The sequence below is a fragment of the Coenobita brevimanus genome, chromosome 51 (genome assembly GCF_032717465.1).
Source record: "Coenobita brevimanus isolate Jiangsu-jjx chromosome 51, ASM3271746v2, whole genome shotgun sequence".
Lineage (NCBI taxonomy): Eukaryota > Metazoa > Arthropoda > Malacostraca > Decapoda > Coenobitidae > Coenobita > Coenobita brevimanus.
In genome coordinates, this window is record NC_137004.1 from 38,623,196 (window position 1) to 38,650,723 (window position 27,528).

Sequence of the window (27,528 nt, forward strand, 5' to 3'; positions counted from 1 at the left end):
ATGAATAAAGTAAGAATTAATCCTCTAAGATTTGTTTCTCTGTTTTATGCCACCAGTAGTTACTTTGTAAACCAAATGTTGTTATAACTGTTTATAACATGAAATAACAGTACTTGTAGATTACTACACAACAGGTAAATGATCATTACTGGTGCAGTATTTCTCATGACTTCACGCATGTATGAAGGCAAAGTGGGACTTGGACTATTTCTTCCATAAGGTTACAGTAATGTATGTTAACATCCAGGTTCCTATTAGTTGCTCCTAGATGAGTAAAATCATGTGGCATTAGCTTGAATAGAATACAAGATTTGTTTTGCTTATGAAAGAGTTGATGATACCAGTATTAACTGAGATTTCTATGATTCAGCTGAGTGAAAGTGTCTTGCATTAGCTGGAATAAAACATGAGAAAATGCTAGCATGCAAGGGGTAATGGGATCTATGGGTTTGATGGGATGGGAGGGTGGGAGGGAGGGGAGATATATAATGAGAAAACTTGGGATGTTTAATGGGCTATGATATAGAGCCATACTCTACTGTACCCTGGATATGTGGTGTACAACAGTAGCAAATCTATTTGCCTCTGATAAGTGTAAAACTGGAGTCTGATGTGAGTGGTACCAAATGACTGTAAAATAAGTACAAAGTGCAGGAGAGGAAAAATATTTCTTTTCCCTCATCTTACTCTCTTTTTTTCCTTTCCACTTCACTCACTTCCTTGCTACTCATCAGGATTTCGGTCCATTATCTGCTTCCCCACTTCAACCTCCTGCTTTTTCTCAACATCCTTTAGTTGAATGGTTAAGGAGGTTTGGTGCCACTCTTTTATGGATCCCTGTACTGCTTAATCCTTTCAGTATGATGGTGTAATTTATACAGCTTTTCCTCTCCATCCTTCTGTCTCTTTTTCTTATTGATTTAATCCTTGCTTTTCTCTCCATGGCTGCTTTTCTTCTGGTTCCTTTACTCTAAAAATCAGTACCTCCTTATGCTTCTTATGCTCTTTTCTGAAGACCTTACAGTAGCACTTCAGCATGAAGAGCTTTAATTTACATACTCTGACAGGCTCACTGTCACTGAGGACTTTATTAGCACACTCATGCAGAGAAACTGAAATGCCTCTCTGTGATTTAGGTGTATTAAGGTACTGTACTTCATTTAAACCTTCTGAGCCATGATCCTTTTCTATGTACTTGTAATTGCTACAGCCTGGTAGTTCATTCTTTGCCATGAGAATGTTAGTTCATTCACATTATATTCTCCAAGTTAAACTTGTTTCATTATTATGCTTGTAACTACAGTATACAACAGTAGTACCATATTTTCAAAGCTACTACTTCTTCACCAAGAATTTTGTTCTGGCTAATGCTAGGCAACTTTTTCCATATGAATGATGCCCATAGTATCTACAGAACTATACTGTAATAGTTTCTACCAGATCATTACCAAAAGATGCAGTTACTGAACAAATTAAAGATGTGAAATGCAGTGAGGGTGTGCCATTTCTACTTGTTATTGCTGTTGTTGTTGTTGTCCTACCCCAGTCAGTGTGACTGAGCAGAACCATCAACTGTCGATGTCAGGACACTAAAATATCATAACACACTACATAATAGCTAGTGACATATATATGACATATATGCTGTTATACAAGGCAAAATAAATTTAGCCATGGACACATTATCTAGGAACCCGATGACAGCTCATGTTGCAACATTAGGTCTAAAGGAAAAAATCCCCAACCATGACAAAATCTCGAATGCACGGAGACCTGATCCAACATGGTCTAAAGTTATATACAGTACCCTCTTGTCCAGTACGCATTTGTCCAGTACGGTCAGCAAAAAAATAAAAAAAATTATCACTGTAGTATGGTTTTGTTGGGCTAGTACTGATTGGCTGCGCAAAGTGGGCCAAATCCGAGGAGTTCTCTAGTACTGACGTGCTGCGTCCAGTACTATTACCTGGGCGCGCACGGGAAGATGACCAACACCGAGGAATGTTTCCCTAGTACTGCCGTGTCAGTCCAGTACGCCTTCCTCGTGACTCGTGACGTGTGCCAGTCAAATTGCAGTATTGCACTTCCCCCTGTTGACGAAGATGATGATGTGTCTGTGTGTGACTATGAGGGATTTATGAGGGAGGTTGAAGCAGAGAGGCCTCCTCAGGATCCTGAAGGCTTTCCTCCAGGGGGTCAGTAGGACCTCCTACAGCCTCGGAAACCCCTCCCCCTTCCCCCCAAGCTCATCACCACTCACTTTAAAGGTTGGTAAAATCTTAGTTGTGTCAAAATGTAGGAAAGTTGAATTTTGGGGGGACTTTTTCAAGGCTTGTCTGACATTATTCATTTTTCCCATAAGGTCTGTTGTTTGTCCAGTACGGATTTAGTCCAGTACGGTAGTACTGTCTAACAAAAATACCGTACTGGACGCGAGGGTACTGTACAAGTTGGAGAGCGGCAAGGACATACAATTTCCCAAGCTACATATACTACTCGAACAGTTCACAATAGCTGACGATGCCTTATATAGGATCAGCCCAAGACAACCAAATCATAGAAGTAACAGACAACTAGTGGTACCTTATGATATGATACATCACATTTTAGGGACAATACATGATAGTCCACATGCAGGACATCCTGGCAAAGATAGGACTGTCAGACAAGCCCGGATGTTATACTACTGGCCATCGTTACACAAAGACATACACAATCACATAGACAGATGTGAGTCATGCGCGAGACACAATGGCTACATGTTAACACCTGCACCTGTAGGGAAATATCCTGTACCTAACCAACCGTAGGACATTGTCATGGTTGACTTACTTGAGTTACCCTTATCTTACAATAATAATCAATATCTCTTTGTTGCTACAGATCATTTCTCAAGATATGTGATTTTGGTCCCAGTTAAGGATAAGACAGCAGAAACAGTGGCAAGAGTACTCATAGATCATATTATCTGTAGTTTCACCACACCATAGGTACTGTATTAATAAGTGATAATGGTGGTGAATTTAATTCTGAAATCTTACAAGAAATATGTAAACAATACAGTACAAAAAAGGTCAGTGACTTAGCTTACCACCCAGCATCCAATGGGATGGCAGAGAGACAAAACAAAAAAGTGTTGGATGTGCTATGACACATTATCAGTGAAAATTATGCAAGCTGAGATGATTGGATTCCCAGAGTGGAAGCATCAATTAATTACACAATAAACAAGGCTATAGGAGACATGTCCCATTTCATTATTTACGGTACAGACAAAAAGTTACTGTACAAGATTCTGGAAGGTGAAAATTTGCCTGTATACAATTTTGTCGATTATCCTAAACTCTGTTTGTGTGAATTCCAAGAGATACACAAAATAGTGAAGAAACAATTATCGATGTCCATGGAAGAAATGATGGAGTCATTTAATAAAAAGACAAAAGAGTCAACTATCAGCTTAGGAGACATTGTCTATGGTATCATTCACGCAAGAGACAATAAACTATCACTGAAAAATGAAGGCCCGCACAGAGTAATTAAGAAAATAGCCAATAAGGTAATAATTATGTCACCGTCGAATGACGAAGAAAACCAAATTCATGTTGATCATGTAACCCCTAAAGTGCTGACAGGATCGATCGATCTTTTTTCAGGATTACACAAGATACTGAATGTGATCAATAGAGGGGCTCAAGGAAAAACTGGGGAAAACATGCTCCACCCCAATTGTGATGTATATCCCTTCCAACGAATCAGAACTAAGTGCTGAATAGGCAGGAAGGAGGGAGGAATGGGGTGGGAGCATGTAGAAAATGAGAGTCGCACTGCCAGGAAGGGTAACTTTTTCAACTTTGACGGGCTATAGCTCATGAACCAGTTGGTTTAAAATGCTCTGGTTTGCGCATAAGGTGTGTAAATTCAAGCTCTAAACCTTGGGCATAACACTTTTAACTTCTGTAAGAGTAAAAAAATTGGCTCCATAAACAGATTTTCATGCTGGTACAGTCGATCAAAATGCGTACCATAGGGGTTAAAAAGAGTCTCAAGGAATTTAGCCAGCAGTTATGTAACCTTGGACACAACCGAAAAACTGAATACAAATGATGACAATAATCTAAAAGAAATTGATACATACAGAAATAAATTAAAACTACATAACAAACAAACAAAAATAGGTGTAACTGTTGCTACAAATGCCACAATACAGCATTTATATGATCTAGGTATCGATTTAAACTCCTGCTATAATTGAAACAATGAGCAATGTTATTGTTCTCTAAGAGCCAGTTTATACTTCGCATTGTCACTGTCATCTACCTCAGTGTGACTGGATTAGCTAATTAATTATAATTAAACAACACCAGGGCTCGTTATCAGGCTTTGATGAAAGGTATTGCAAATGCTGGTAATGGCAAGCTCACCATTAACTTACTTCCAGTTCACAATCTATGTCAAATAATCAGTCAAGACATACATAAACTTGGTTTGAAGCCTTTGTTTCAGGACAGGAATCTCATGCAATATTATCCATACTTAGAAATGACTCTAACACCAACATCAGTAATAGTCCTAGTACCATTCATAATAGATAATCTGTTTACAGTCCATCAAATACAGTATATTCTTGTCTTTCAAGAAGAATGATACCTTGGTCACCATCAACATCAACACAGAACTCATCATGGTCTCCAAGAGACAGGACACTGTCACTGTCGCTAGTGAATCAACAATTGAACGCAAGTTTTGTACATCCTTACATGTTGTTCACCTTTGTCCTGCATACATCTTCACATTTCAGCCAACGGGAACAGTCCCTCGTAAAATGGTTATCATAAGAAATCATGATATTCATCAGCACTGCAACTTCACATTTGCTCCAGATAAACTCACCGAGCATCAGCGCACCAGGCATTCACAGTTTTTCTACTTCACTCATAACACATCGGTTTTTATAATTTGTCTAGATACACCACCATCTCATACTTCAGCATCAGGACTATACATAGCACCTGACTATTGTGCTGTACTTACACCGTCTTTGTCCACCTTAACTACAAACATTCGCTGTGCCATCCTTAGTCACACACATAAATACATCCAACCACTACCTAAGGTGGATTAAACATCATTCATTTCATTCATTCATTGCCAGACGCCATGCATCCCAGACGGGGTGGCCAAGGGCTTAGAGTTAATTGTTTTACAGGGAGGGGCACTAATCCTTCACCAACCCCACTTGACACGTAGGGATGCCAACAGCATCTGGTGTTCCCAGGCGGTCACCCATCCAAGTACTAACCAGAATTAAACATAAGTACAAATATTGACTTCTAAGTTTGAACCTATGCAATTAATCAGTCAAACAATGAAGCCCGGGGAAGAATTGGATATGCGTATGTTCAATTCATAGTATGTGTATTGCCCAGCTCCAGTTGTCATTATAATCCTCTCCATTTAGTATAGTACTATTGGCTATGCACAGAATGCAAGCAAGGATTGCAGAGTTGGACTCACAGAAGGAAGAGTGAACATTCAGGTGAGACCCCCTGAGTGAAATTTGTATACTATGTAAATATTGTAAATTATATATATATATATATATATATATATATATATATAAAAGAGAGAGAGAGAGAGAAAATGAAGGAAAGGGGTAACATATATAATATCAACATAAGTGTGCATGTGATAAAACTGAAATACATGTATCCATTTTATATAACAGTATTAATATATCTCATATATCAGATCAGATATTCATTCTTAGATCTTTAGTGGAAAAGTTTCTAGAGAAGGGAAAGAAGCTGTATGTGGCTTTCATGGATTTGGAGAAAACATATGACAGGGTGGATAGACAAGGATTGTGGAAAGTATTAAGAATATATGGAGTAGATGGGAAGTTGTTGAATGCTGTGAAGAGTATGTATCGTTTTCGTTTTTCGTTTTTAAAGGCTCCAACATGCTTGCATGTGCTAAGGCTGCAGTACGTGTGGATGGTGAACTGAGTGAATTTTTCTCTTTGAAGGTTGGGTTGAAACAGGGATGTGTCATGTCTCCATGGTTGTTCAATCTGTACATGGATGGGGTAATAAAAGAGGTACGCACAAGGCAGGGTAGTGGATCTTGGAGTGGCTGTGGTGAGAGAGGGTAGTGTTTGGAAACTCCCTGTACTGTTGTTTGCAGATGATACTGTGTTATTGAGTGAAGACGAAGGAGAGCTGCAAGGCTTGGTGGATGAGTTTGGGAGAGTGTGTAAGAGACGGAATCTAAAGGTGAATGTAGGGAAGAGTAAAGTGATGGTCTTTGAGAGAGGTGAAGTCAGTGAATGTACAGCGAGGGTGGATGGTGAGGAATTGGAAAATGTGAGTATGTTTAAGTACTTGGGTAGTGTGATGAGTAAGGATAGAGGTTTGGAGGGTGAAGTGCTTGAAAGGGTACAACAGGGAAGAAAGGTTGCTGGTTCCTTGAAAGCAGTGATAAGAAGCAGGGAAGTGAGCATGGAAATGAAAAAGTTACTACATGACAGTATTGTGATACCAACTCTAATGTATGGAAGTGAAGCTTGGACGTTACTGGAAGGACACAGTCAAGAGTGAGAGCAGTGGAAGTGAGTTATTTAAGAGGAGCCTGTGGCGTCACATGGAGAGACAGGCTGACAAATGAGGATATAAAGGAGCATTGTGGTGTGGATGTGGATGTGATAGGAAGCGTTAGGAGGAATACACTGAGGTGGTTTGGCCATGTGGAGAGGATGGAGGGTGAATGACTGACGAAAAGAGTGTATGTGAGTGAGGTGGAAGGGGGAAGAGGGAGGGGGAGGCCGAGGATGAGATGGAGGGATGGGGTAGAGAGGTATATGGGAGAGGGGGGTGTGAGTTGGGAGTGGGAGAGTGAAATGGCGGGGGACAGGGTGACGTGGAGGCTATTTGTTTGTGGCCACCCCGAACGGGATTGAGGCGTCTGGCAATAGATAGATAGATAGATATAGATAGATAGATAAATATAGATATTAGGTACATCACATATGGCCGATTCTTAATACAGTTGATGACTATAGTCTTAGCATGGTACTACCATCAGACTGTACAGTATTACCATTGTATAAATCTATCAATCTATCTATTGCCAGACACCATAATCCCATAAGGAGTGGCCATTTGACTTTGAGTTATTTGTTTTACAGGGAGGGGCATTAACCCTCCACCAACCCACTTGTTGACATAAATTATATCATTACAATGCAATGTTCTTTGTTCAGTTTTTACTCCCATGTATACAATATGTTATGGTTCTACAGTATTATTGTGTCTGTGCTATATTGTGATGAATACGTGTATTACGACAGAATATGTAATTTGTTATTACATGCTGTCGTAGGTACAACAGCTTGGCATGACCGAGCGATGTCAGGACATTAAAATATCGTAACACAATAAATAATAGCTAATGACATATGCTGTTAATATGTAATATAGAGGTTTGAGAAAAGTTGTGCCTAAGCTCAGGAGAGCTGGAGGTAAAAGTAGTGCAGATTCTAGCTGGGGAACTTTGCACACAGCACAGTATGACGTAATGAAAAACTCACACCACATTCCCGATGGAAATCACCACATGTGCCCACACACAGGACCCAACCAGTCATATACTGTACAGGGGAAATTGGAGAGGCAGGGCAGAAGGGGTTAGGACGCGATAAGAGAGAGAAGAGGGCATGGTGGAAAAGGCAAGAGGAGAAGGCATGGCGTTAGCTAGCATAAACCGCTCTCACCTTAGTACTGCTCTTGTCAAGATGACTTTCTCTGTGAGAATAAAACTGCAATCGAACCCCAGACTCATCTTTATCTTTCTCCTGCCATCCATGGCAAAACCAACTTGAAAATTCTCTACTCTTACAACCCTTACAATCTAACATTTTTTTGAAATGCCTTGGTGATGGCTATGAGACCAGCATGCAAGTGTCCCTGCAGGGACATCCCGTGCAGTGAATCAACGTTCTCATGCAGCTGACAGTGCCTTGCCATCGTGAGGCACGGAGGTTTGGTTCCTGGGTGGGTGCTACATCTGCATCTCTCTACCAAGTTAACAGGGGCATCATAGTGAGCTTCATGTCACCCAGTTATTTGCCCATATGGTTGCCACCCAGAATCATAAATGGTTTCCTGAGTTACAGGAAACCATTAAGCTTGTCACTCAGTATAAAGGCACCTGAAGTAGAAAGAAGAGTAATAAACAGTAACAAGAAGGATGGTAGAAATAGGAAAGGATAGCAGGACAGATACAGAAAAAGGGTGATCAACATGAAGGAAGAAGTAGGCAGCACTACATCAAGTGAGTGGATGATGGGTGTCCCCACCTACAACCTGTCATTTCTACTAAATACATCATAATCATCATCATCATTATCATTCCAGCCCTTATTTTCACCTAAAATGATGGAGTATGGGAGGATCTACAAGCTAAATATAAAACTAATTAACATTTTTCCTCACCAACTTTTCCAAATACATCAAAGCTGTTGCTAAGTATCATTTGTTAGTGATCATTGTATCCTGTTACAGTGCAAATAATAAATATGCATACCTGATATCATCTAGATGCTGCATTATAAGCTAAAATTTGTTAGCCTTAAGTGTTACTTCGTTAGAAGAAGGATAACTTGAGGCTGAATATTTAGATAACAGTCGTGTACATACAAATCTTGGAAGGAATGAGTATTGAAAATGCTTCAGCCACAGCCACCTAGGATGATTCGTTATATATTGTACAGTATTAATATGACAGGGTGCCGATACAAGGGTTGAACTCAGTTGGAAGAAGCTCCTTAAGAATTGAAGTAAGGCTGTTACAGTACAACAGTAGTAATCAGGCACACATGAAGCCAAGAAGTGACGACTAGACGTTTTTTGTTGTTGCAGGCAAATGTGGTGATTGAGGATGTGGCAAGCTGCTTGACGGTGCCCCAATGCCGCACTTGTGGCCGATGCTTCTCCCGCCACTGGCACCTAAAGCGCCACCTGGCCACCCACCTAGCAGTCAAGCCCTTCCGCTGCCCCTATTGTTCCCATGCTGCCAGCATTAAGGACAAACTTAAGTTACACATCCGAAAGGTTCATCCTGGCCTTCCAGTGCCAGCCGACTTTGAGCCAGTCCAAGCCTGACGTACTTAGACCAGTTTGCTTTGTGAAGGAATCACTATCCAGAATGGAATTAATCACTTTTAATGGTGATGCACATTATTACATAGATGATTTCCATATGGTTTCATAGCATATATTCATTAAGATCAGCCAGTGGACAAAAACTTGGTTGTTGCCAATTCTTGTTACTCAAAAGAGGGCAACACCTGGCAGTAAAGGTTAACATAAATACAGTATTTATTACACAAGTACAGTAGATGAACAGATTTATTATTTGCAGTTCCCTTGACATGGGTCAGGTGAAGATAAAAGCAGCCATGTATTCGTAATTCATTTTAACTCAGTGGTATTATGATTTATTTAAAAATACTAATGTCTGAAGGATAAAGAACTACTTGCAATGCAAGGGTTTATTCTCAGTTAATGCTTAGTCCTTTGCTATGAACTTTGGTAAAGTCTAGTTGTTAGGATTTTGTTATATTCATCTAGCATGTTTAGAAAATGAAGGGTGTGAGGCAAGAGAGAGATAACGTTTGGGTATAAGATTAACTGGTGAGCTTGGCAGTACTTTGAAGGACAGGGTACTTAGCCTAGGAGAGAAAAAAACTTTGTGTGAATATATGCTGCTTCCAGTATTCTCATATGATTGATGCCTAGGCAGTGAATGACAGAGAATTTTCCATATTTTGCGCTGTAGAGATGAGCTTCTTCAAAACAGCCGCAGGCATAAGCAGCTAGATGGGATGAATTATGGCGAAATGAACAGGAACGTTGAATGTGAAAATGGAATATAAGAGTGAAATGTGACATTTCTGAATGGATAAAAAGAAATACACCAAGATGATATGATTATGTTCAGAGAAACATAGATGGAGCATAAATCTTCATGTGGAAAGCCTGAAGGGGGAAGCCACGAATGTGGTTTGGAAGGAAAAGGATGGAAAAAAGTATACTGTAGCGGAGAAAGAGAGAGAGAGAGAGAGAGAGAGAGAGAGAGAGAGAGAGAGAGAGAGTAATTTGGCAGTTCTGCCATGACCATTCTGCACTAGGTGGTTTTTAGGAAGTGTGACCATCATCCACTCACTTGATGTAGTGCTGCCTACTTCTTCCTTAGCCTTATCATTCTTTTTCTGTGCCTGCCCTCCTCTTTTCCTACTTCTCCCATCTTTCCTGTAACTTCTTATTGCTTTTCTTTCCTTTACAGGTGGCTTTACATTGAGTGACAAGCTAAATGGTTTCCTGTAAGCCAAGAAACCATTTACAACACTGGGTGGTAACCATATAGCCAAACCATAAGTGCTTCCTATGTGTCAAGTGGGTTGGTGGAGGGTTAATGCCCCTCCCCGTAAAACAAATAAAGTCAAATGGCCACCCCTTACGGGATTATGGCGTCTGGCAATAGATAGATAAACAAAGCAACAGAAAGGATGATGATGCTTATACCAGGTATCAGTGGAGGATGTCTTTTATTTGTTATGAAGCTTCTGTAAACTGTCAGTACTGCATGCATAAATTACCCTATTGTATATAGCTTTGCGAAGGATTGTAATTTTTATTGGTGATATAGGGCACAGATATACCAATGGAGTAATTGTTTATATGACACCTACTGTATATTTACCCTATGAGGATTTCTTCATAGGCTACTGCTAGGACATTTTTATTCAGGTGAGGGAATCACCCCATCCATAATGGGTTAAAACTATTCTTGAGAAATTTGTGGAAGGCTCGTACACATTGGAATTATATTTTGGATACTGTTAGGCAAGTGTATTTAGTTAAGAGAATCACTCCAAACCCAAAGGCTTTAAAAGATTTAATATTATGTACTCTTAATTGTTAACACTTTAAGTCATGGCCAAGCATTTCATGTGTATTCCCATAAGGAAGCAAATTCCACAACTGATATCAGAGAGGCAAAGATATTAAAATCCTACACTCATAGCACACACTTCAGTTTCAGACTTGCCTCACCCATGGTACATAGTGTTACCATCACAGACAACCTCTCGAAACAACTTGCAATTCAGAGTTGCAGTGCTGCAAGCTTCACACTCAATGCAGACAAATAATCCATGCGCTGATGTGTTCATGAAATTGAAAATGTTAATACAGGTATTAGTGAATTACAAGTGTGAAACTTCAGATAATCAACATCTGCTGTAGCATAGCACTATCACTTAGCACATAATCTAGTACTACCTGGTACTGTTCTCTGTACAATGCTGTATTCTAATTGGCTGTATTGCACTTCCAGTACAGCACAGAACTATTAAAGTGAAGTATAGTATTCTTTATTTTCTGTTTGTTAAAATTATAATTGTTACACTTATCATGGAGCTTTTAAAAAACTGTAAAGGAAATGTAGTTGAACTATGCTCATTGTTTATCACACCTACTTATTTTTTCCATGTAATATTAACTTGATCATCATAAATATATGCTAAGGAATAATGCAGTTGAAATTTTTTTATCATCACATAATGCTAACTTTTTCATTCCATGATTTATCAAAAGGCAATCTGTCTCTTCACGGCATGACACAAGCAACTTTCAAGATAGACTTGTTTCAGCAGCCTTTATTCTTGAGTGTGTGCCTTTCTCACTTCACTTACTACTGTACCACCAATTCTGTTCTACACAGGGAGGGGTTAGCAACAGTCTACATTAACTCATTCAGTACAATGACATCTTAAAATTTCACTAAGGATACCTACAAACCATTTCATTCAGCTTTGAAGAACCTCTTGTTGTGAAAGGGTAAAGCATCATTCACACTTTACTACTGTGTCAGTGCTGGAACTAGTATACTGTAATGAGATGTTTTCTTAGCCTTCACTTTCTTTTTAATTGAATTCTTGCCAGGGAATAGAAGGAGCAAGCTGTTTGAGGGTAAGCAGTCCTCCAACATGAAACATAGGGCAACACACATCTTCAAATGTCATCATATGTACAGTATGTTTATACTGTACTGTCTGCTCATTCAAGACCAATGTAACAGTATCAGTGAGGGTGTTTTCATGTCACACAGTCTCATGAAAGACAAGTAAGATTAATGAAATTCATATGTTCAAGCTGTTCCCTCTCCCAGCCAAGGACTGATTGCATGATGTAGCAGTCCACTCTTTTGCTGCTTGACTCCTCCTCCCTCTGTTATCTTGTTTGAGCTTTGATACCCTACTGCTTTCATTTCTTGCTGAATCCTTAATTAGATTATATGCAACACTATCATCTTTGTTGAGAACAGTGCCTAAATAGCGGAACATTCTTGCATTCTCCATTAGCTTATTAGCTAGTCTTAAATCACAGTTTATCTACTTGTTCCCCTCAAACAAAATAACTTTGCATATACCTGCATTTGCTGTAGAAATTCATCTCGCACATTATTTCTGGACTCCATTGTTATTTAGATTTCCATCACTCGTCTCCCAGCAACACTGCAAACAGAACATTTCATTACAGGAATGTGTAAGAATGACTCCCCTCTCCACTGTTCTCTTTTTCATGTCTCGTAGTAGCCCTTCCACATATTGTACTGAATCTGGTAGTATTTCCAAAGAGTTCTAAAAGATTACCTTTTTCTAATACTACTTATGACAGAAGAAGAAAAAACTTACATAATTTTCAGTATACTTTTACATTTTAGCCACACATAATACATCTCCCATTCCCAGACAAACGTCGTAAATTTCCCAGACAGACGTCGTAAAGCAAGTAATTGTCAAAACATCATCTCTCTTTCCTGAAATCAACCTGTTCGTGTTGCTGTACACCAAATTCTAACTACTGTATAAGTACCCCATACTTTCAGTCATTACTATCATCATCATCAGCCATTACAAGTCCACTGCTGAACAAAGGCCTCCCCCAATCTTCTCCACGAAATCCTTGACTGAGCCAGTTTCTGCCACAATTTCCCTGCAAATTTCTCTATTTCATCTCTCCAGCTCCTGTCTGGCATTTTTCTGCTACACTTAAAGTCTTATGGTTTGTCTAGTCAGTCAGCCTCTTGCTCCATCAGTTATCTCTTATTCATGCTACATGGCCTGCCCACCTCCATTCTGTTCTTTTATGACTTCTGTAATGTCTTGGCCTTTAGGCTGCTGCCTCACCCAAGTTGATCTTTTCTTGTCTCTTAAAGATATTCCCAACATTGACCTCTCCATTGCTCTCTGAGAATGGATTAGTTTATTTTCCATCACCTTTGTAAGTTTTCCGGTCTCACAACCGCACGTCATAGCTGGAATTCGTTTTGTTTCGTTTTTAAAGGCTCCAACATGCTTGCATGCATTGGCCTTGGTCACCTAATGCCGGCTCTCCATGCTGCACGATCCATTGCAGCCTCCCTGTTCAGTTCCTTAACCCTGAGGTCACACTTAATGACCTCGTCCCATGTCTTTCTCAGTCTACCCCTCTTAACCCCACCCCCAATATTAACACTTCTCACCTTCCTCACCCAATTATCATCCCCCATCCTCTCCACATGTCCAAACCATCTCAATCTACCTCTCCTCATCACAACATCAATACACTCCAGTCCCATCCTACCTCTCAACTCTTCCATCGTGAACCCAGCCCCCCCAGACCTTGGATGCAGGGACGCACTACACATCCACCTAATCATTGTCATTTCTGTACGTCTGAGCCGGCGAATATCCTCCTCCTTCACTGCCCAGGTCTCACTACCATACAGCATTACACTCCTAACACATGCTGCATACAAAGACCCCTTAGCACGTAGGGAGAGTCCTCTCAATGTCAGGAGAGGCAAGAGCTCCCTGAACTTCTTCCAACCACTTCTCACCCTAGCCACAGAGCTAGCTCCAGCCCCACCTCCAGCACACAACATGTCTCCCAAATAACAAAACTCTTCCACACACTCAAGAGATTCACCAGCAAGTTCAATTCTTTCATGTCTGACAATCTCCACCTATTTATTTTTTGTTTCATACATATTGATAAGCTTCTTACTCTACCCTACCTTAATTCTTTTCCATGTATCAACTTCTGTCTAAAGCTGGATGCTTAATCCATAAAGTGTGGCCACAAAGAAATTACCTCTGTGTCACCCTTTCCTTTGCCATCAGGCTGTCTTCTCTGCAGCTCACATTGCCCTCACTCACATACTGCTTCTTCCCATTTTTTCATCATATCTTTGACCTCCCTCTCCACATCTTTCCTACTTCACTTTAAAACACTCCACTATTCAATCTCCCATTCTCCATTCACTTCGCAAGGCCAAACCATCTCCGAGTACCCCTGTACTATTTCTTAACACATTCCAGTACATCCACATCAACACCACAGTGCTCCTGAACCCACTCATTTATCTCTCTGTCTCCATGTACAGTACATCCACACTCCTTTCAGATAAATTACTCTTTTCCACATTTCTCACTCTTGACTTGTGTCCTTCCACCAGAGTTCAGGCTTCACTGCCATACATTAAAGTGGGGATCACAGTGCTTTCCTAGTACACTCAGAAAGTATATTCCCTTGTACTTCTGATATACCCCTCTCTCCCTTTCCTTTAAACAAGAATGCTGTTGCAAAGACAGATGCAGATTCTTAAAGGAGAAGCGAGCCGAAAACTTATTTTACAGACAAGGAAGAAATGATGAACATTGTTCAGAATGCAGTAATGTTCTGTTCTGTGTTTGCTTGTGACATTTTTTCTCATCAGTTCTCCGATGCAAAAGTTAATGCATACTCATTCTTCACCTGTGCAGCTGGTCAACTATGGAACTGTCTTCCTCAGTTTGAATTTCCATCTGCCTATGATCTCCAGTCTTTTAAATGTACCATAATGTGTTCATGTATTTTAAAGTGAATACTGACTTTGGCTCCCCTTTACTCAGTTTTTCCTGGAAAGGGCAACACCTTTGCAGACTTCCAGCTTTTGATGCTTTCTTTTTTGCTTTAAAATATAATGAATGGGTAGAAGAGTTTATGCTTAGCTGGTATTGTCACTGAAAATGAATATGAATAGGAACAGGTGGTGAATGGGAATATGTGAATGAGTTTGCGAGTGGGAGGAAGCATGAAAGGCCAACATGATTTAACTGATTCCTTAACCCTTTCATGTTCACCCCCATAATTGTTTTGTGTGGGGAATTCACACATGTTTACGCTGCCTGGTGAATACAATATTTCTTAGCTTATTTCACTCCCAAAATAAGATTTTCATAGCATCATACATCACTAGCTTCCTAGATGTTTACCATGTGATATAAAACAGATTGAAGAGGACCTTTTTGCACTATGAATATACCAAAACATCATGTGAATGTATTCAGTCTTATAGGTATGACCTCACTCATGGCCATTACTTTTACTGTTAAGAACTTGTTTAGAAGCAGAATTTTTTTAGCTGTCAAATGATGGTTTCCGAGTATTAAAACAACACACACACACACACACACACACACACACACACACACACACACACACACACACACACACACACACACACACACACACACACACACACACACATATGTAAATATATCTATATCTATCTATCTTTATCTACCTATGTCTATATATATACATATATATACTGTATATATATATATATATACATAAAGAAAAAAATAAAACAAATCTAACTTAAACAAATTCAAGCAAGCAGTTTCTGGTTTCTTTCCTGTGACAGAGTGATGTGATAAAAGTTGCTAAATGTTGCATGTTGTCCTACTTATGTCACACAGTTTCACATCAGAATATGATGCAAATTACAGAAGAGTTTATGTGAATTTGACACAACATCCACATCATTGAAAACTGGACATTGAAAATGTTCACAACATTGTGACAAATTCTGTGACTGGGTTAACTGACCGCCTAAGAAAAGTCATATGAGAGACCTAACTCTATGATGCACATATACTGAAGATGTGTGCCTGTTGGATAGGGCTAAGAATTTGAAAACCGTAAATGACAGAGTAACTGATATTTGACCCATTTTACTGGGCAATCTTTTTCACTGTTCTCCTACTTTTATATTTCCTTTTCCCATTTCTAGATTCTGTCCACACGTTAATGGGAGACTGGATTGGGATGATGATAATGTGTTGTTCTTGGATTATTCATGGTTTCCTCCTTTGATGAAAACGTTTAACTCAAAATTAGATTCACTGCTTATTGGTGTAGATTTTATGCTTATACCGAGCACATAAAATGACCTTGATTACCATATGGTATAAACACTTCCTTTGTATATAGCTTCAAAAGAATCACTTTCCATGAAATTCAGATTCAAAATATATTATTTTTGTCATCATCATTGAGGAGTGTAGAAGCCCAGGGCGAGGCAAGTTGGTACTGACATTTACAATGAGAGTGACCAGCCTCACTCATCCGTTTGTGGCATTACGTGAACAATAAACCCCAGCCACCCCTTGGATATAAACCTGCACCAGCTCAATCCGATTGGAGTGCCTTAATTACCCACTACACCACCAGGCACCATAATTTGGTTATATGGTTACCACCCAATGTAGATTTAGTAAATGGTTTTCTGGTGTACAGGAAACCATTTGGCCTGTCACTTAGTGTAGAGTCACTCATAGACAGAAGGAAGAGGAAAGAAAGAAGGAAAGAAAGACAGAAGAGGAAGGAAGGAAAGAAGGAGAGGAAAGGGCAGTACTTAATATTTATACTCTTGCACATCAATCTTCCCAAGGCAGTCCCTAATTTGTTTAAAAAGTAAATGGTAATGGTAACAGCCAGTCCCACATTGATGATAATCATCATTCTGCAAATGTTGACATGGCCCCTGTAGGTTCTTACTCATATTGACTCATGCCTACTGTATACAGTATAAATATTTGTGAAGGTATTATGATGAATTGATGGTGGATGATGGTGATGATTGTGATATGCATAAATTTTAAACTAAGAATCTTATGCATTTAATGATATACAGTTACTTAAAACTTACAAGAATGTCTGAGCAACATGAGTTCTTGTATACTACAGATCCACATGTGGGACTTGAGCCTTGTATAATTTTGCAGAGAAGTGTCTTACCTGTCAGACCTTGTATAGTGTTTACATTGAACCATAGTACATTACTACATGCAATGGAATATTATCCTGTCTGCAGTCTTCCAGTTTATGACAGAAAACTGCGAAGTACAATATAAATAAATAAATAAATAAATAAAATATATATATATATATACACACTCAAACCTCAATTTAAGGGCCTAAATGGGGAATCAGCTTGTCGCTTACTTGAAAAAGCCCTTTACTTGAAAATGTCCATTGTTTTACCACATATAAAGACAATCTTGTTATGAAATGCAATGATTGTTTCACTTATCTTACTTATTTGTATGATTATGAATATTATTTTACGGGTACTGTATAAAGAAACATATTAATGTGTATAACCTAGACAGTATGTATCATTTTTTAATAGTCTTGTCCATTTGTCAGGTAGAATATGGAGTTCCTTAAATCCGAAATGCCTTTAAATGGAGGTCCTTTAAATTGAGGTTTGAGTGTATATATATATATATATATATATATATATATATATATATATATATATATATATATATATATATATATATATATATATATATATATATATATATATATATATATATATATATATATATATATATATATATATATACTGTATATATATATATATATACTTTATGTCTCCGACTCTGGGCAAGGCTTCAGGGCCTATCCCCCAAGTTCCAGTAGTCCTCCTACACCTCCACATGCCACCACTTCAGCACTAACACCTACCTTCCCTATTGATTATATATTTGGTGTCTCATTCAGGACTGGTGTACTGGTATTAGCGGAGGTATTTTTACGACATGTCAGCGGGTCTTCTAGTAGATCAGTAAAGTCTGCCTTAGTGAAATTCAGACCCACAAACTGTTCCCTGCCCCAGCCGGGATTCGAACCTGGGTCCGTCAGGACTGCAGGCCACCTCTCTACCGATTCAGCCACCACCTTCCCCCAAGTATATATATATATATATATATATATATATATATATATATATATACTGTATATATGTGTACACGTATATGAACTTCACTTCACGGTAGCAATGTATTGATTAAAGTGTACTTTATGTTTTGAGAGTAAATTGCACCTTAATAAAATATAATTTTTAAAACAAATGTCTGATATGTTTTTCAAGAACTCTTTAGTGAGTGGGAACTGAGGCAGGTATTTCGTGTTGCAGGAGTGCAGGTTTGGGTCTGGGCTGGCATCGGCAGGGCTGGTAGTGGGCAGGATCCCAGGCTGCACCATCCCTCCCCAAGATCAGTTCACCTGCAGGATATGTTACAGAAAGTTCCAAGGGCGTAACAGGCGGCAAGATCTCGAACGTCACATGCTTACACATACTGGAGAAAAACCCTACAAGTGCCCCCACTGCCCCCATCGCACCAACAGGATTGGAAACCTAAAGACACATGTGTTCTCAGTTCATCGAGACAAAGTGGCCTGTCCTGCACCCCAGTCTGTGCCTTACCTAGACCAGACACAGCGAAGCATGCTGTTCTCAGCATCTTGCACTTCAGACCAGAAAGATAAATCACCACAGCCGTCATCATTACACTCGCAGTAGCTTAAAAAAAAAAAAAAAAAAAAAAAAAAGGAATCCAAAGGTCAGGTTCATAAGCATATGGTTTACACATACTACAACTTATTTTATAAATTATTTAATGTAGAACATACGGTGCACAGTGATGCATTCCCCTACATTTCTGTCATTATATTACTTATGAATGTAAACAGTTTATTCAGCCCCAAACCCATGGTAGCACTCATTAATGCTGTAAAAGTTATAATTACTGTCCTTGATCCTTTTAAATACATTAAAAGACTATACTACTGTATGCAAGATGAATGACAGTTATATAATGCAGTTTCCTGGAAGCATATATCCAACTGTAGCATACAGTACAGTACAGTATATGGTAATTGTTCAGTATTTACAGTTATGTCAAAAACTGCACCATACTTAAGTATTACTGCAAATATTCTGAAATGCTCAAGAATGTAAAAGTTACAATGATGCAAACAATTTGCATATAACTTATATAATAGTAAACAAAGTTAGTCTACAGTTATTCCTTTCTTTAAAACCTGGATTGATAGGTAAAGCAGGTGGACACCTGACATGGCCTTCTTCAGCTGGTCTCAAAAGTTGGGTTTCCTCCTTGCAGGGGCGGAGTGTGGCCCTGGCACGAGGTGAGGAGGGCGTGGGGGTACAGTGCCCTGTGTGCGGCCGCTTCATCTCGGGTGTGAACCGTAAGCAGAACTTGGAGCGCCATATGCTGACTCATTCTGGCGAGCGACCCTTTCGTTGTCCATACTGTCCTCATGGCTCCAACCGAGTCGACAATCTCAAACTCCATATTCGTCGCTTGCATCTTGATCCTGCTGCTGCTGCTGCAGCATCTTCCTCCTCTTCTACATCCACTTAGATTTACTGTATTTCATATGAAAGATAAGATAAATTTTGGAAATACAGAACCATACATACCGGTAACAATCAGTTCTAAATATGAGTACTGTACTGTACAGTATTCAAAGCAGCTGTATGTTATAATGAGTAAAACTAATTACAGTACACCACTGAAAATGCAGTACATGTTAGGTAAAATAAGGCTATTACAAAATTATCAAACACAAGCCCATGATAAAGATTTTAGTTCTTTAAGTCCATGAAAATATTCCATCTGCTTTATAAAAAAAAGTACTGTACTTTTCTTTTGCCACAAATACTGTTGTGTAGTATTATGAAGTGTGTTTGTTAATTACTTACCTATGCAGTATAATGTATCTGTTTGCTATATATGTGAAGAGCACAACTTCGTATATTAAAGTATGATGTAAAGTCTGACGACAGACTATATTATGAATTATAGTAATTCAAGCTAGTGACAGTAACTGCGCTTAATTTTTCTAAGCATTATAAATAAGTCAACTGAATTAAGTGCTTTAGTTTCTAGATGAAGTGTTGTATGACTTTCAGTTCTTTCTATAAAATATGCATGCCATATTTCCAAAGTTACTTATACAGTACATGGTAATTTTAACTGTACTGTTTAGCACTTGGTTTAATTTTTAGCTAAAAAAATCATAATAAGCTGAAAACAATAAGGAAGTTAAGAGTTTATTTTAAAAAGAAAAAGACCAAATGCAGATTTCATGTTTATAAGTTTCCTCTAGAGTTGTAATACCTCTTGTAGTGTGGAATTACCCTGGTGTTTATTTTTTAACCAAAGATTCCCAGATTTTGTTCAAGGGAAGTTTCACTCTCATCTTAAATGTTAGGACCAACTTGCCTAGCCCCGGGCTCCTATGCTCCTAATGGGGTGGCATAAGATTGGATGTTGGATGATGGATGGATGGAAGTCTTCACTTTTATATAGCTTAGTTATAACCGTAAGGTTTGAGTTCTAAACAGAAAGAAAAAAACTGCAGTACTTCACTGTAAGCCCCACCATATATAGTTGTCAGTAGTGATCAGCTCTTTTCATTTGCAAGAAAATATACTGTACGTACAGGACATAAGTAATGGAATGACGCACAGGCTAATTGCAATTTCTGTGACCTTGTGCATAGAGATTAAGTTATTCTAAAACCATCATTGCTGTACAATGATAGTTGAATGGATATGCAAGTTTAATAAAGAGTTTCAGTTGGCCAGTTTCTCATATACTTTATTATTTCTCCCAACAGTGCATTAACCCCTTCATGTTGATGATAAGTTTCACATTTTGATCAGGGTGCCAACATACAATATTATTCCACTGAGGAAGTATTTGTAATAGTGGAAGGTTGAATGAAGGTTATACTGTATCTAACTCCATTAAAAAAAAAAAAAATCTTTAAGTCAAATTAAACTGTCTAGGGATTGCAAGAATACTGCAGAAAATGCAGTATGTCACAAGAACTGAGGAGTTAACAAGGGATTGAGTTAAATCCATTTCACCTGTTACAAATACAAATGTTGCCTGTGTGAGTTCTAGAAAATTTTTGAAATAAAAAGAAGTTCCCACCAGTAATGTAATTTTTCATGTAGTAGCAGTAGTAGTAGTTGTTCCCTAGTCTGTCTGAACAGCCCCGAGTCCCTAAGGAAGGCTATGGCTGAGACCAGGCTTTCCCACAGAGCTCTCAAGGAGTGTATGTTGTGTTGTTGGCGCAGGCGATTGTGTGGAGTGCAGTCTTCCATAATGTGTTTAATAGTATGGGATGCTGTGTTGCATCCTGGACAGGCGGCAGCGACGGAGTTATCCAGCCTCTTCTGATAACTCAAGAGAGCTGAATGATGCCCACATCTCAGCATGTTAAAGTATTTGCACTGTTGTTGTTGCTGAGTAACCCTGGTCTGTCTGGTCAAACAGACTCATCAACTGCAGGCAAGCAACCACCACTGCACGGCCATTCTTTGCAGTAAAACCATTGCTCCTTTATAATAGATAGAAACTCATCACAGTGAGGCACAGGAAAAAGGGTGGAGTTGAACTGTATCTGGATGGATCCCACATTTGCATCTCTCCACCTGTTTAACAGGGGCATCATAATAGGCTCCTCATCACCCCGTTACTTGGTTATGTTGTTACCACCACAATGCAAAAAAATATTTAAAATAAAAACCTTCATGCAAAAAATACAAATGAATGTATCCCCCACAGGACTATAATAAAAATAATAATAATGATAATTATGTAGATAAAAATAATTGTGTAGACCAGATATTAATTCTTAGGTCTGTAGTGAAAAAGTTTCTGGGGAAGGGAAAGACATTGTGTGCAACCATCATGGATTTAGAGAAAGCATGTGACAGGGTGGATAGACAAGGAATGTAGAAAGTATTAAGGATGTATGGAGTAAATGGGAAGTTGTTGAATGCTGTGAAGAGTATGTATGAGGGTGCTAAGGCTGTAGTACAGTTGAATAGTGAGCTGAGTGAATTTTTCTGTCTGAATGTTGGATTGACACAGGGATGTGTCATGTCTCCATGGTTGTTCAATCTGTATAGGGATGGGATTATAAAAGATACAAGGTAAAGCAGTGGATGTTGGAGTGACCCTAATGAGAGAGGGCAGTGTTTGGAAACTCCCTGTTCTGTTGTTTGCAGATGATACTGTATTGTTAAGTGATGACAAAGGGGAACTGCAAGCTTGGTGAATGAGTTTGGGAGTGTGTGTAAGAAACGGAATCTAAAGGTGAATGTAGGGAAGAGTGAAGTTATGGTCTTCAAGAGAAATGAGGTTACTGGATGTACAGTAAGGCTGGATGAGGAGGAAATGGAAAATGTGAGTGAATTTACGTACTTGGGTACCGTGATGAGTAAGGATGGAAGTTTGGAGTGTGAAGTGCTTGAAAGGGTACAACAGGAAAGAAAGGTTGCTGGTTCTTTGAAAGCAGTGATAAGGAACAGGGAAGTGAGCATAGAAGTAAAAAAGTCACTGGATGATAATATTGTGATACTTACTCTAACGTACTGTATGGAAGTGAAGCTTGGACCTTGTTGGAGGGACACAAGTCAAGAGTGAGAGCAGTGAAAATGAGTTATTTGAGAGGAACCTGTGGAATCACATGGAGAGACAGACTGACAAATAAGGATGTGAAGGAGTGTTGTGGTGTGGATGTGGATGTGATAGGAATTGTTAGGAGAAACACACTGAGGTGGTTTGGCCATGTGGAGAGGATGGAGAGTGAGAGACTGATGAGGAGAGTGTATGTGAGTGAGGTGGAGGAGGGTTTGAGATGGGGAGGCTGAGGATGAGATGGAGGGATGGAGTGGAGAGGTGTATGAGAGAGGGGAGTGTGAGCTGGGAGCAGGGCAGTGAAGTGGCACTGGATAGGGTGACATGGAGGCAATTTGTCTGTGGCCACCCCTTACGGGATTGAGGCATCTGGCAATTGATAGATAGTTAGAATAATTATGGTGCCTGGTGGTTTAATGGGTGATTAAGACTCCAGTTGGATTGAACAGGTGCAGGTTTATATGCAAGGGGTGTTTGGGGTTTATTGCTCACATTATGCCACTTAGGGATGAGTGAGGCTGGTCACTCTTATCTTAAACGTCTGGACCAACTTGCCTAGCCCCAGGCTCCTGTTCTTCTCCTTGGGCAACACTGGATTAGATGATGAATGAATGAATGAAATTAATAATAATAGTAATAATAATAATAATAATAATAATAATAATAAAAATAAAATAATCTCTATCTATCTATTGCCAGACGCCTCAATCCTGTTTGGGGTGGCCACAAACTAATCGCCTCCACGTTGCCCTGTCCCCTGCCATTTCACTGCCCTGCTCCCAACTCACACCCCCCTCTCCCATATACGGTACCTCTCCACCCCATCCCTCCATCGCATCCTCGGCCTCCCCCTCCCTCCCTCCACTTCACTCACATACACTCTCTTCGTTAGTCTTTCACCCTCCATCCTCTCCACATGGCCAAACCACCTCAGTGTATTCCTCCTAACACTTCCTATCACATCCACATCCACACCACAATGCTCCTTTATATCCTCATTTGTCAGCCTGTCTCTCCATGTGACTCCACAGGCTCCTCTTAAATAACTCATTTCCTCTGCTCTCACTCTTGACTTGAGCCCTTCCAACAACGTCCAAGCTTCACTTCCATACGTTAGAGTTGGTATCACAATACTGTCATGTAGGAACTTTTTCACTTCCATGCTCACTTCCCTGTTTCTTATCACTGCTTTCAAGGAACCAGCAGCCTTTCTTCCCTGCTGTACCCTTTCAAGCACCTCACCCTCCAAACCTCCATCCTTACTCATCACACTACCCAAGTACTTAAACATACTCACATTTTCCAATTCCTCACCATCCAACCTCGCTGTACATTCACTGACTTCCATCCATCCATCCATCCATCCATTGCCAGATGCCATGTATCCCAAATGGGGTGGCCAAGGGCTTAGAGTTAATTGTTTTACAGGGAGGGGCACTAATCCTCCACCAACCCCACTTGACGCAGGGATGCCAACAGCATCTGGTGTTCCCAGGCGGTCACCCATCCAAGTACTAACCAGACCCAACATTGCTTAACTTCGCTGATCGGATGGGAAGCGGTGTACTCAATGTGGCATGGCCGTTGGCTGACTTCACCCCTCTCAAAAACCATCACTTTACTCATCCCTACATTCACCTTTAGATTCCGTTTCTTACACACTCTCCCAAACTCATCCACCAAGCCTTGCAGCTCCCCTTCGTCTTCACTCAATAACACAGTATCATCTGCAAACAACAGTACAGGGAGTTTCCAAACACTACCCTTTCTCATCACAGCCACTCCAACATCCATTACCCTACCTTGTACCTCTTTTATTACCCCTTCCATGTACAGATTGAACAACCATGGAGACATGACACATCCCTGCTTCAACCCAACCTTCAAAGAGAAAAATTCACTTGGTTCACCATCTACGTGCACTGCAGCCTTAGCACCATCATGCATATTCTTCACAGCATTCAACAACTTCCCATCTACTCCATACATTCTTAGTACTTTCCACAGTCCTTGACTATCCACCCTGTCATATGCTTTCTCCAAATCCATGACAGCCGCATATAACTTCTTTCCCTTCTCTAGAAACTTTTCCACTAAAGATCTAAGAATGAATATCTGATCTACACAAACTCTTCCTTTCCTAAAGCCTCCCTGTTCTTCTCCAACTAATTCCTCTGTTATTTCCCTAACTCTGTCAATAAGTATCCTACCATACACTTTTCCTATTATACTAAGAAGACAAATGCCCCTATGATTACCACACACTTCATTTTCCCCTATTCCTTTGTACAAGGAAATACCTGACTTCCAATCCTCCGGAACTCTACCTTCCTCCCAGCCCAATCTGCACATCTTTCGCATCCATTCTACTACTATCTCTCCCTCATGCTTCAACATTTCACCACACACTCCATCAATTCCTGGGGCTTTCCCCAATTTAACTTTCTTCATTGCTTCCACAACTTCTATTCTACTGATTTCTTCCTGTCTTCTCACCTCCCTCCTTCTCCCAGCCATTCCCCAGCCACTTATACTCGCATCACTTCCATCCTCTACGTTCAACAATTCCTTAAAGTGTTCTCTCCATCTGCTCACTTTTTCTCCCTTCTCCACTAGTAATCTACCATTTTTATCTTTTCCACACTGTCTTACTGTCGTCACCTCTTTCCAGAACATTTTCTTACAGTCCCTCCACTTTACACTCAAATTCCTTCCAAATTCCTCATCCACTCTCTTCTTACTCTCTCTTACTAATCTTTTTACCTCTCTCATTCTTTCTATATATAACTTTCTCTTCCGCCTCTCAACTTCTTCCACGCCTCTATTTCTCATCCATTCATTGTATGCTTTCTTCTTTTGTGCCACAGCCTGTCTCACCTCTTCATTCCACCATGCTGTTCCTTGCACCCCCCCTCCATCTTCTCTTCATCCCACACACCACATCACATGCTGCACATATTTCTTCTGTGAATATCCTGCACACACCTTCCACATCCTCCATCTGCTCCAATTCATATTTGCCCAATCATTCCTCCACTTCTCTCTTATATTCTGCCTTTTTCTCATCCTCTTGTAACCTTTCCACTCTCCTTGCAAATACTCCTTCTTCCCGTCCTTCCTTTCTTCTATTACTCCATCTTATTTGGATCTTGATTCTGGCCACCACCAAGTAGTGGTCAGAAAGTCCACTCCCCCAACCTCTATAAGCTCTTGCATCCATTACACATCTTCGCATCCTTTCATCCACACACACATAATCAGTCATTGCCTTCCTTTCATTCAGTTCACCACCCACCCTTCTCATCACTAGCCATGTATACCTGTGGATCATTTTATGCCTGAAGAGGGTATTGACTATTACCAACCCCCTCCCAGCACAAATGTCCACTAACGCACTGCCATTCTCATCTATCTCAGCAGGCACACCCCACTCACCAACTATTCCATCCACCTTCACATTCCCTACTTTACCATTCATATCACCGATCAAAAACACTCTCATTTCTTCCAAACTTTTCCATGCACACTTCCACATATGTCTGAACTCTTCTCTCACGCTGCTTGCACGATCTTGTGTTGGCACATACACGCACACAATCGACCACATTTGTATTCCAACTTTCAATCTTACCCACACAATCCTTGACCCAACTGATCCATACTCTCTTATGTTCTTCTTCCATCTTTTACTCACAACTATACACACTCCCTCTTTTGCCCGCTCATTCTCATCTACTCCTGTACATATACCCCATCCATACTCCCATTCTCTCACACTCTCACCTCTCCATTTAGCTTCAGTTACTCCACATACATCAACTTTCGCATCCTCAAGCACCTGGACAATCTCTCTCTCTTTCACCTCATCATTTGCACCTTTTACATTCCATGTTCTGATTACCATGTCCTTTGTCCAGTTCTTGGTCGTCATCTTTTGGTCAGCCCTTGTCCAAGGCTTCTTGTTTGTCATTTTAATTATGGTATAGTAGGACTCGCCTACGTTTGCGGCTGTGGTGTGGCCCGCACCTGTGTACAGTGTTGCCACGTTTTCTATACCGTTATCTCTCTCTCTCTCTCTCTCTCTCCTGGCGGGAAATGTGAGCCACCCTGAGTACTTTTGATTCTTTTATAAGTTATTTATAATTGTGCTTTCATTTGTTAATTTGGTTTTGTTATATTTAGTGATGCCGACAATGCATTCAATGCATGCCCCTCTCCTGCCTCTCTCTCTCTCTCTCTCTCTCTCTCTCACCGACTGGGTGTGGAAGTGTTGCCGCTCGTGAGTGAATAATGTTTTTTTTTTTTTTACTTCGGTATTGGCATATGCCTACTATTTTGTCCTACATATTAGCTTATGATTATAAATGTGATTATTCCTCGTCCTTAAAATTATGGTAAAAGCCGGTAAATGTGAGCATTTTTCCCTGGTCTACGGAGGTACGTACTTTACCTTAGGCCAGACTGGGTGTGTAAGTGTTGCCACTCACAAGAATCACATGAATTATTTCTTTTACTTTGGATATTGGCATATTTCTTCTTTTTTCAGGCTCATTATCTTATATCCATAACTGTGATATTATTACCCACCCTAAAACTACGCTAAAAACCATTAAAAGTGACTACAATTTCTTTTAGCAACACTGTACAATATGTATGCCATGTTTCTGTGTTACTGTATAAATATTTTATGCATAATAAGATTACTGTTGATTCATCCATCAAAATACACAAGTGTAAGTTTTATTCATCTGAATTTATCGAATTTGTGATGCCTTGTACATAAATAGCTTCCGTTTCACATCGCAAGTTGGGGAAACGTGGCACCATTGTACACAGGTGCGGGCCACACC

The 27,528-nt window shown here is 39.8% G+C and overlaps 1 protein-coding gene and 1 non-coding gene across 2 annotated transcripts in view; one reads left to right on the plus strand and one right to left on the minus strand.

The window, feature by feature from the left end:
* Positions 1–20,916, plus strand: part of LOC145400268 (uncharacterized) — a 213,305-nt gene extending 192,389 nt beyond the window's left edge. Inside the window, exon 5 of the mRNA XM_080272823.1 lies at positions 19,343–20,916. Within this exon, the coding sequence (XP_080128949.1) occupies positions 19,343–19,603 (261 nt within the window). The 3' untranslated portion in view covers positions 19,604–20,916. The remainder of the gene's footprint in view (positions 1–19,342) is intronic.
* A 3,232-nt stretch (positions 20,917–24,148) lies between these two features.
* Positions 24,149–24,267, minus strand: LOC145400300 (5S ribosomal RNA). Its single transcript, XR_013897408.1, has one exon. It is a non-coding gene; the product is annotated as a 5S ribosomal RNA (ribosomal RNA).
* Between the last annotated feature and the right edge of the window lie 3,261 nt (positions 24,268–27,528).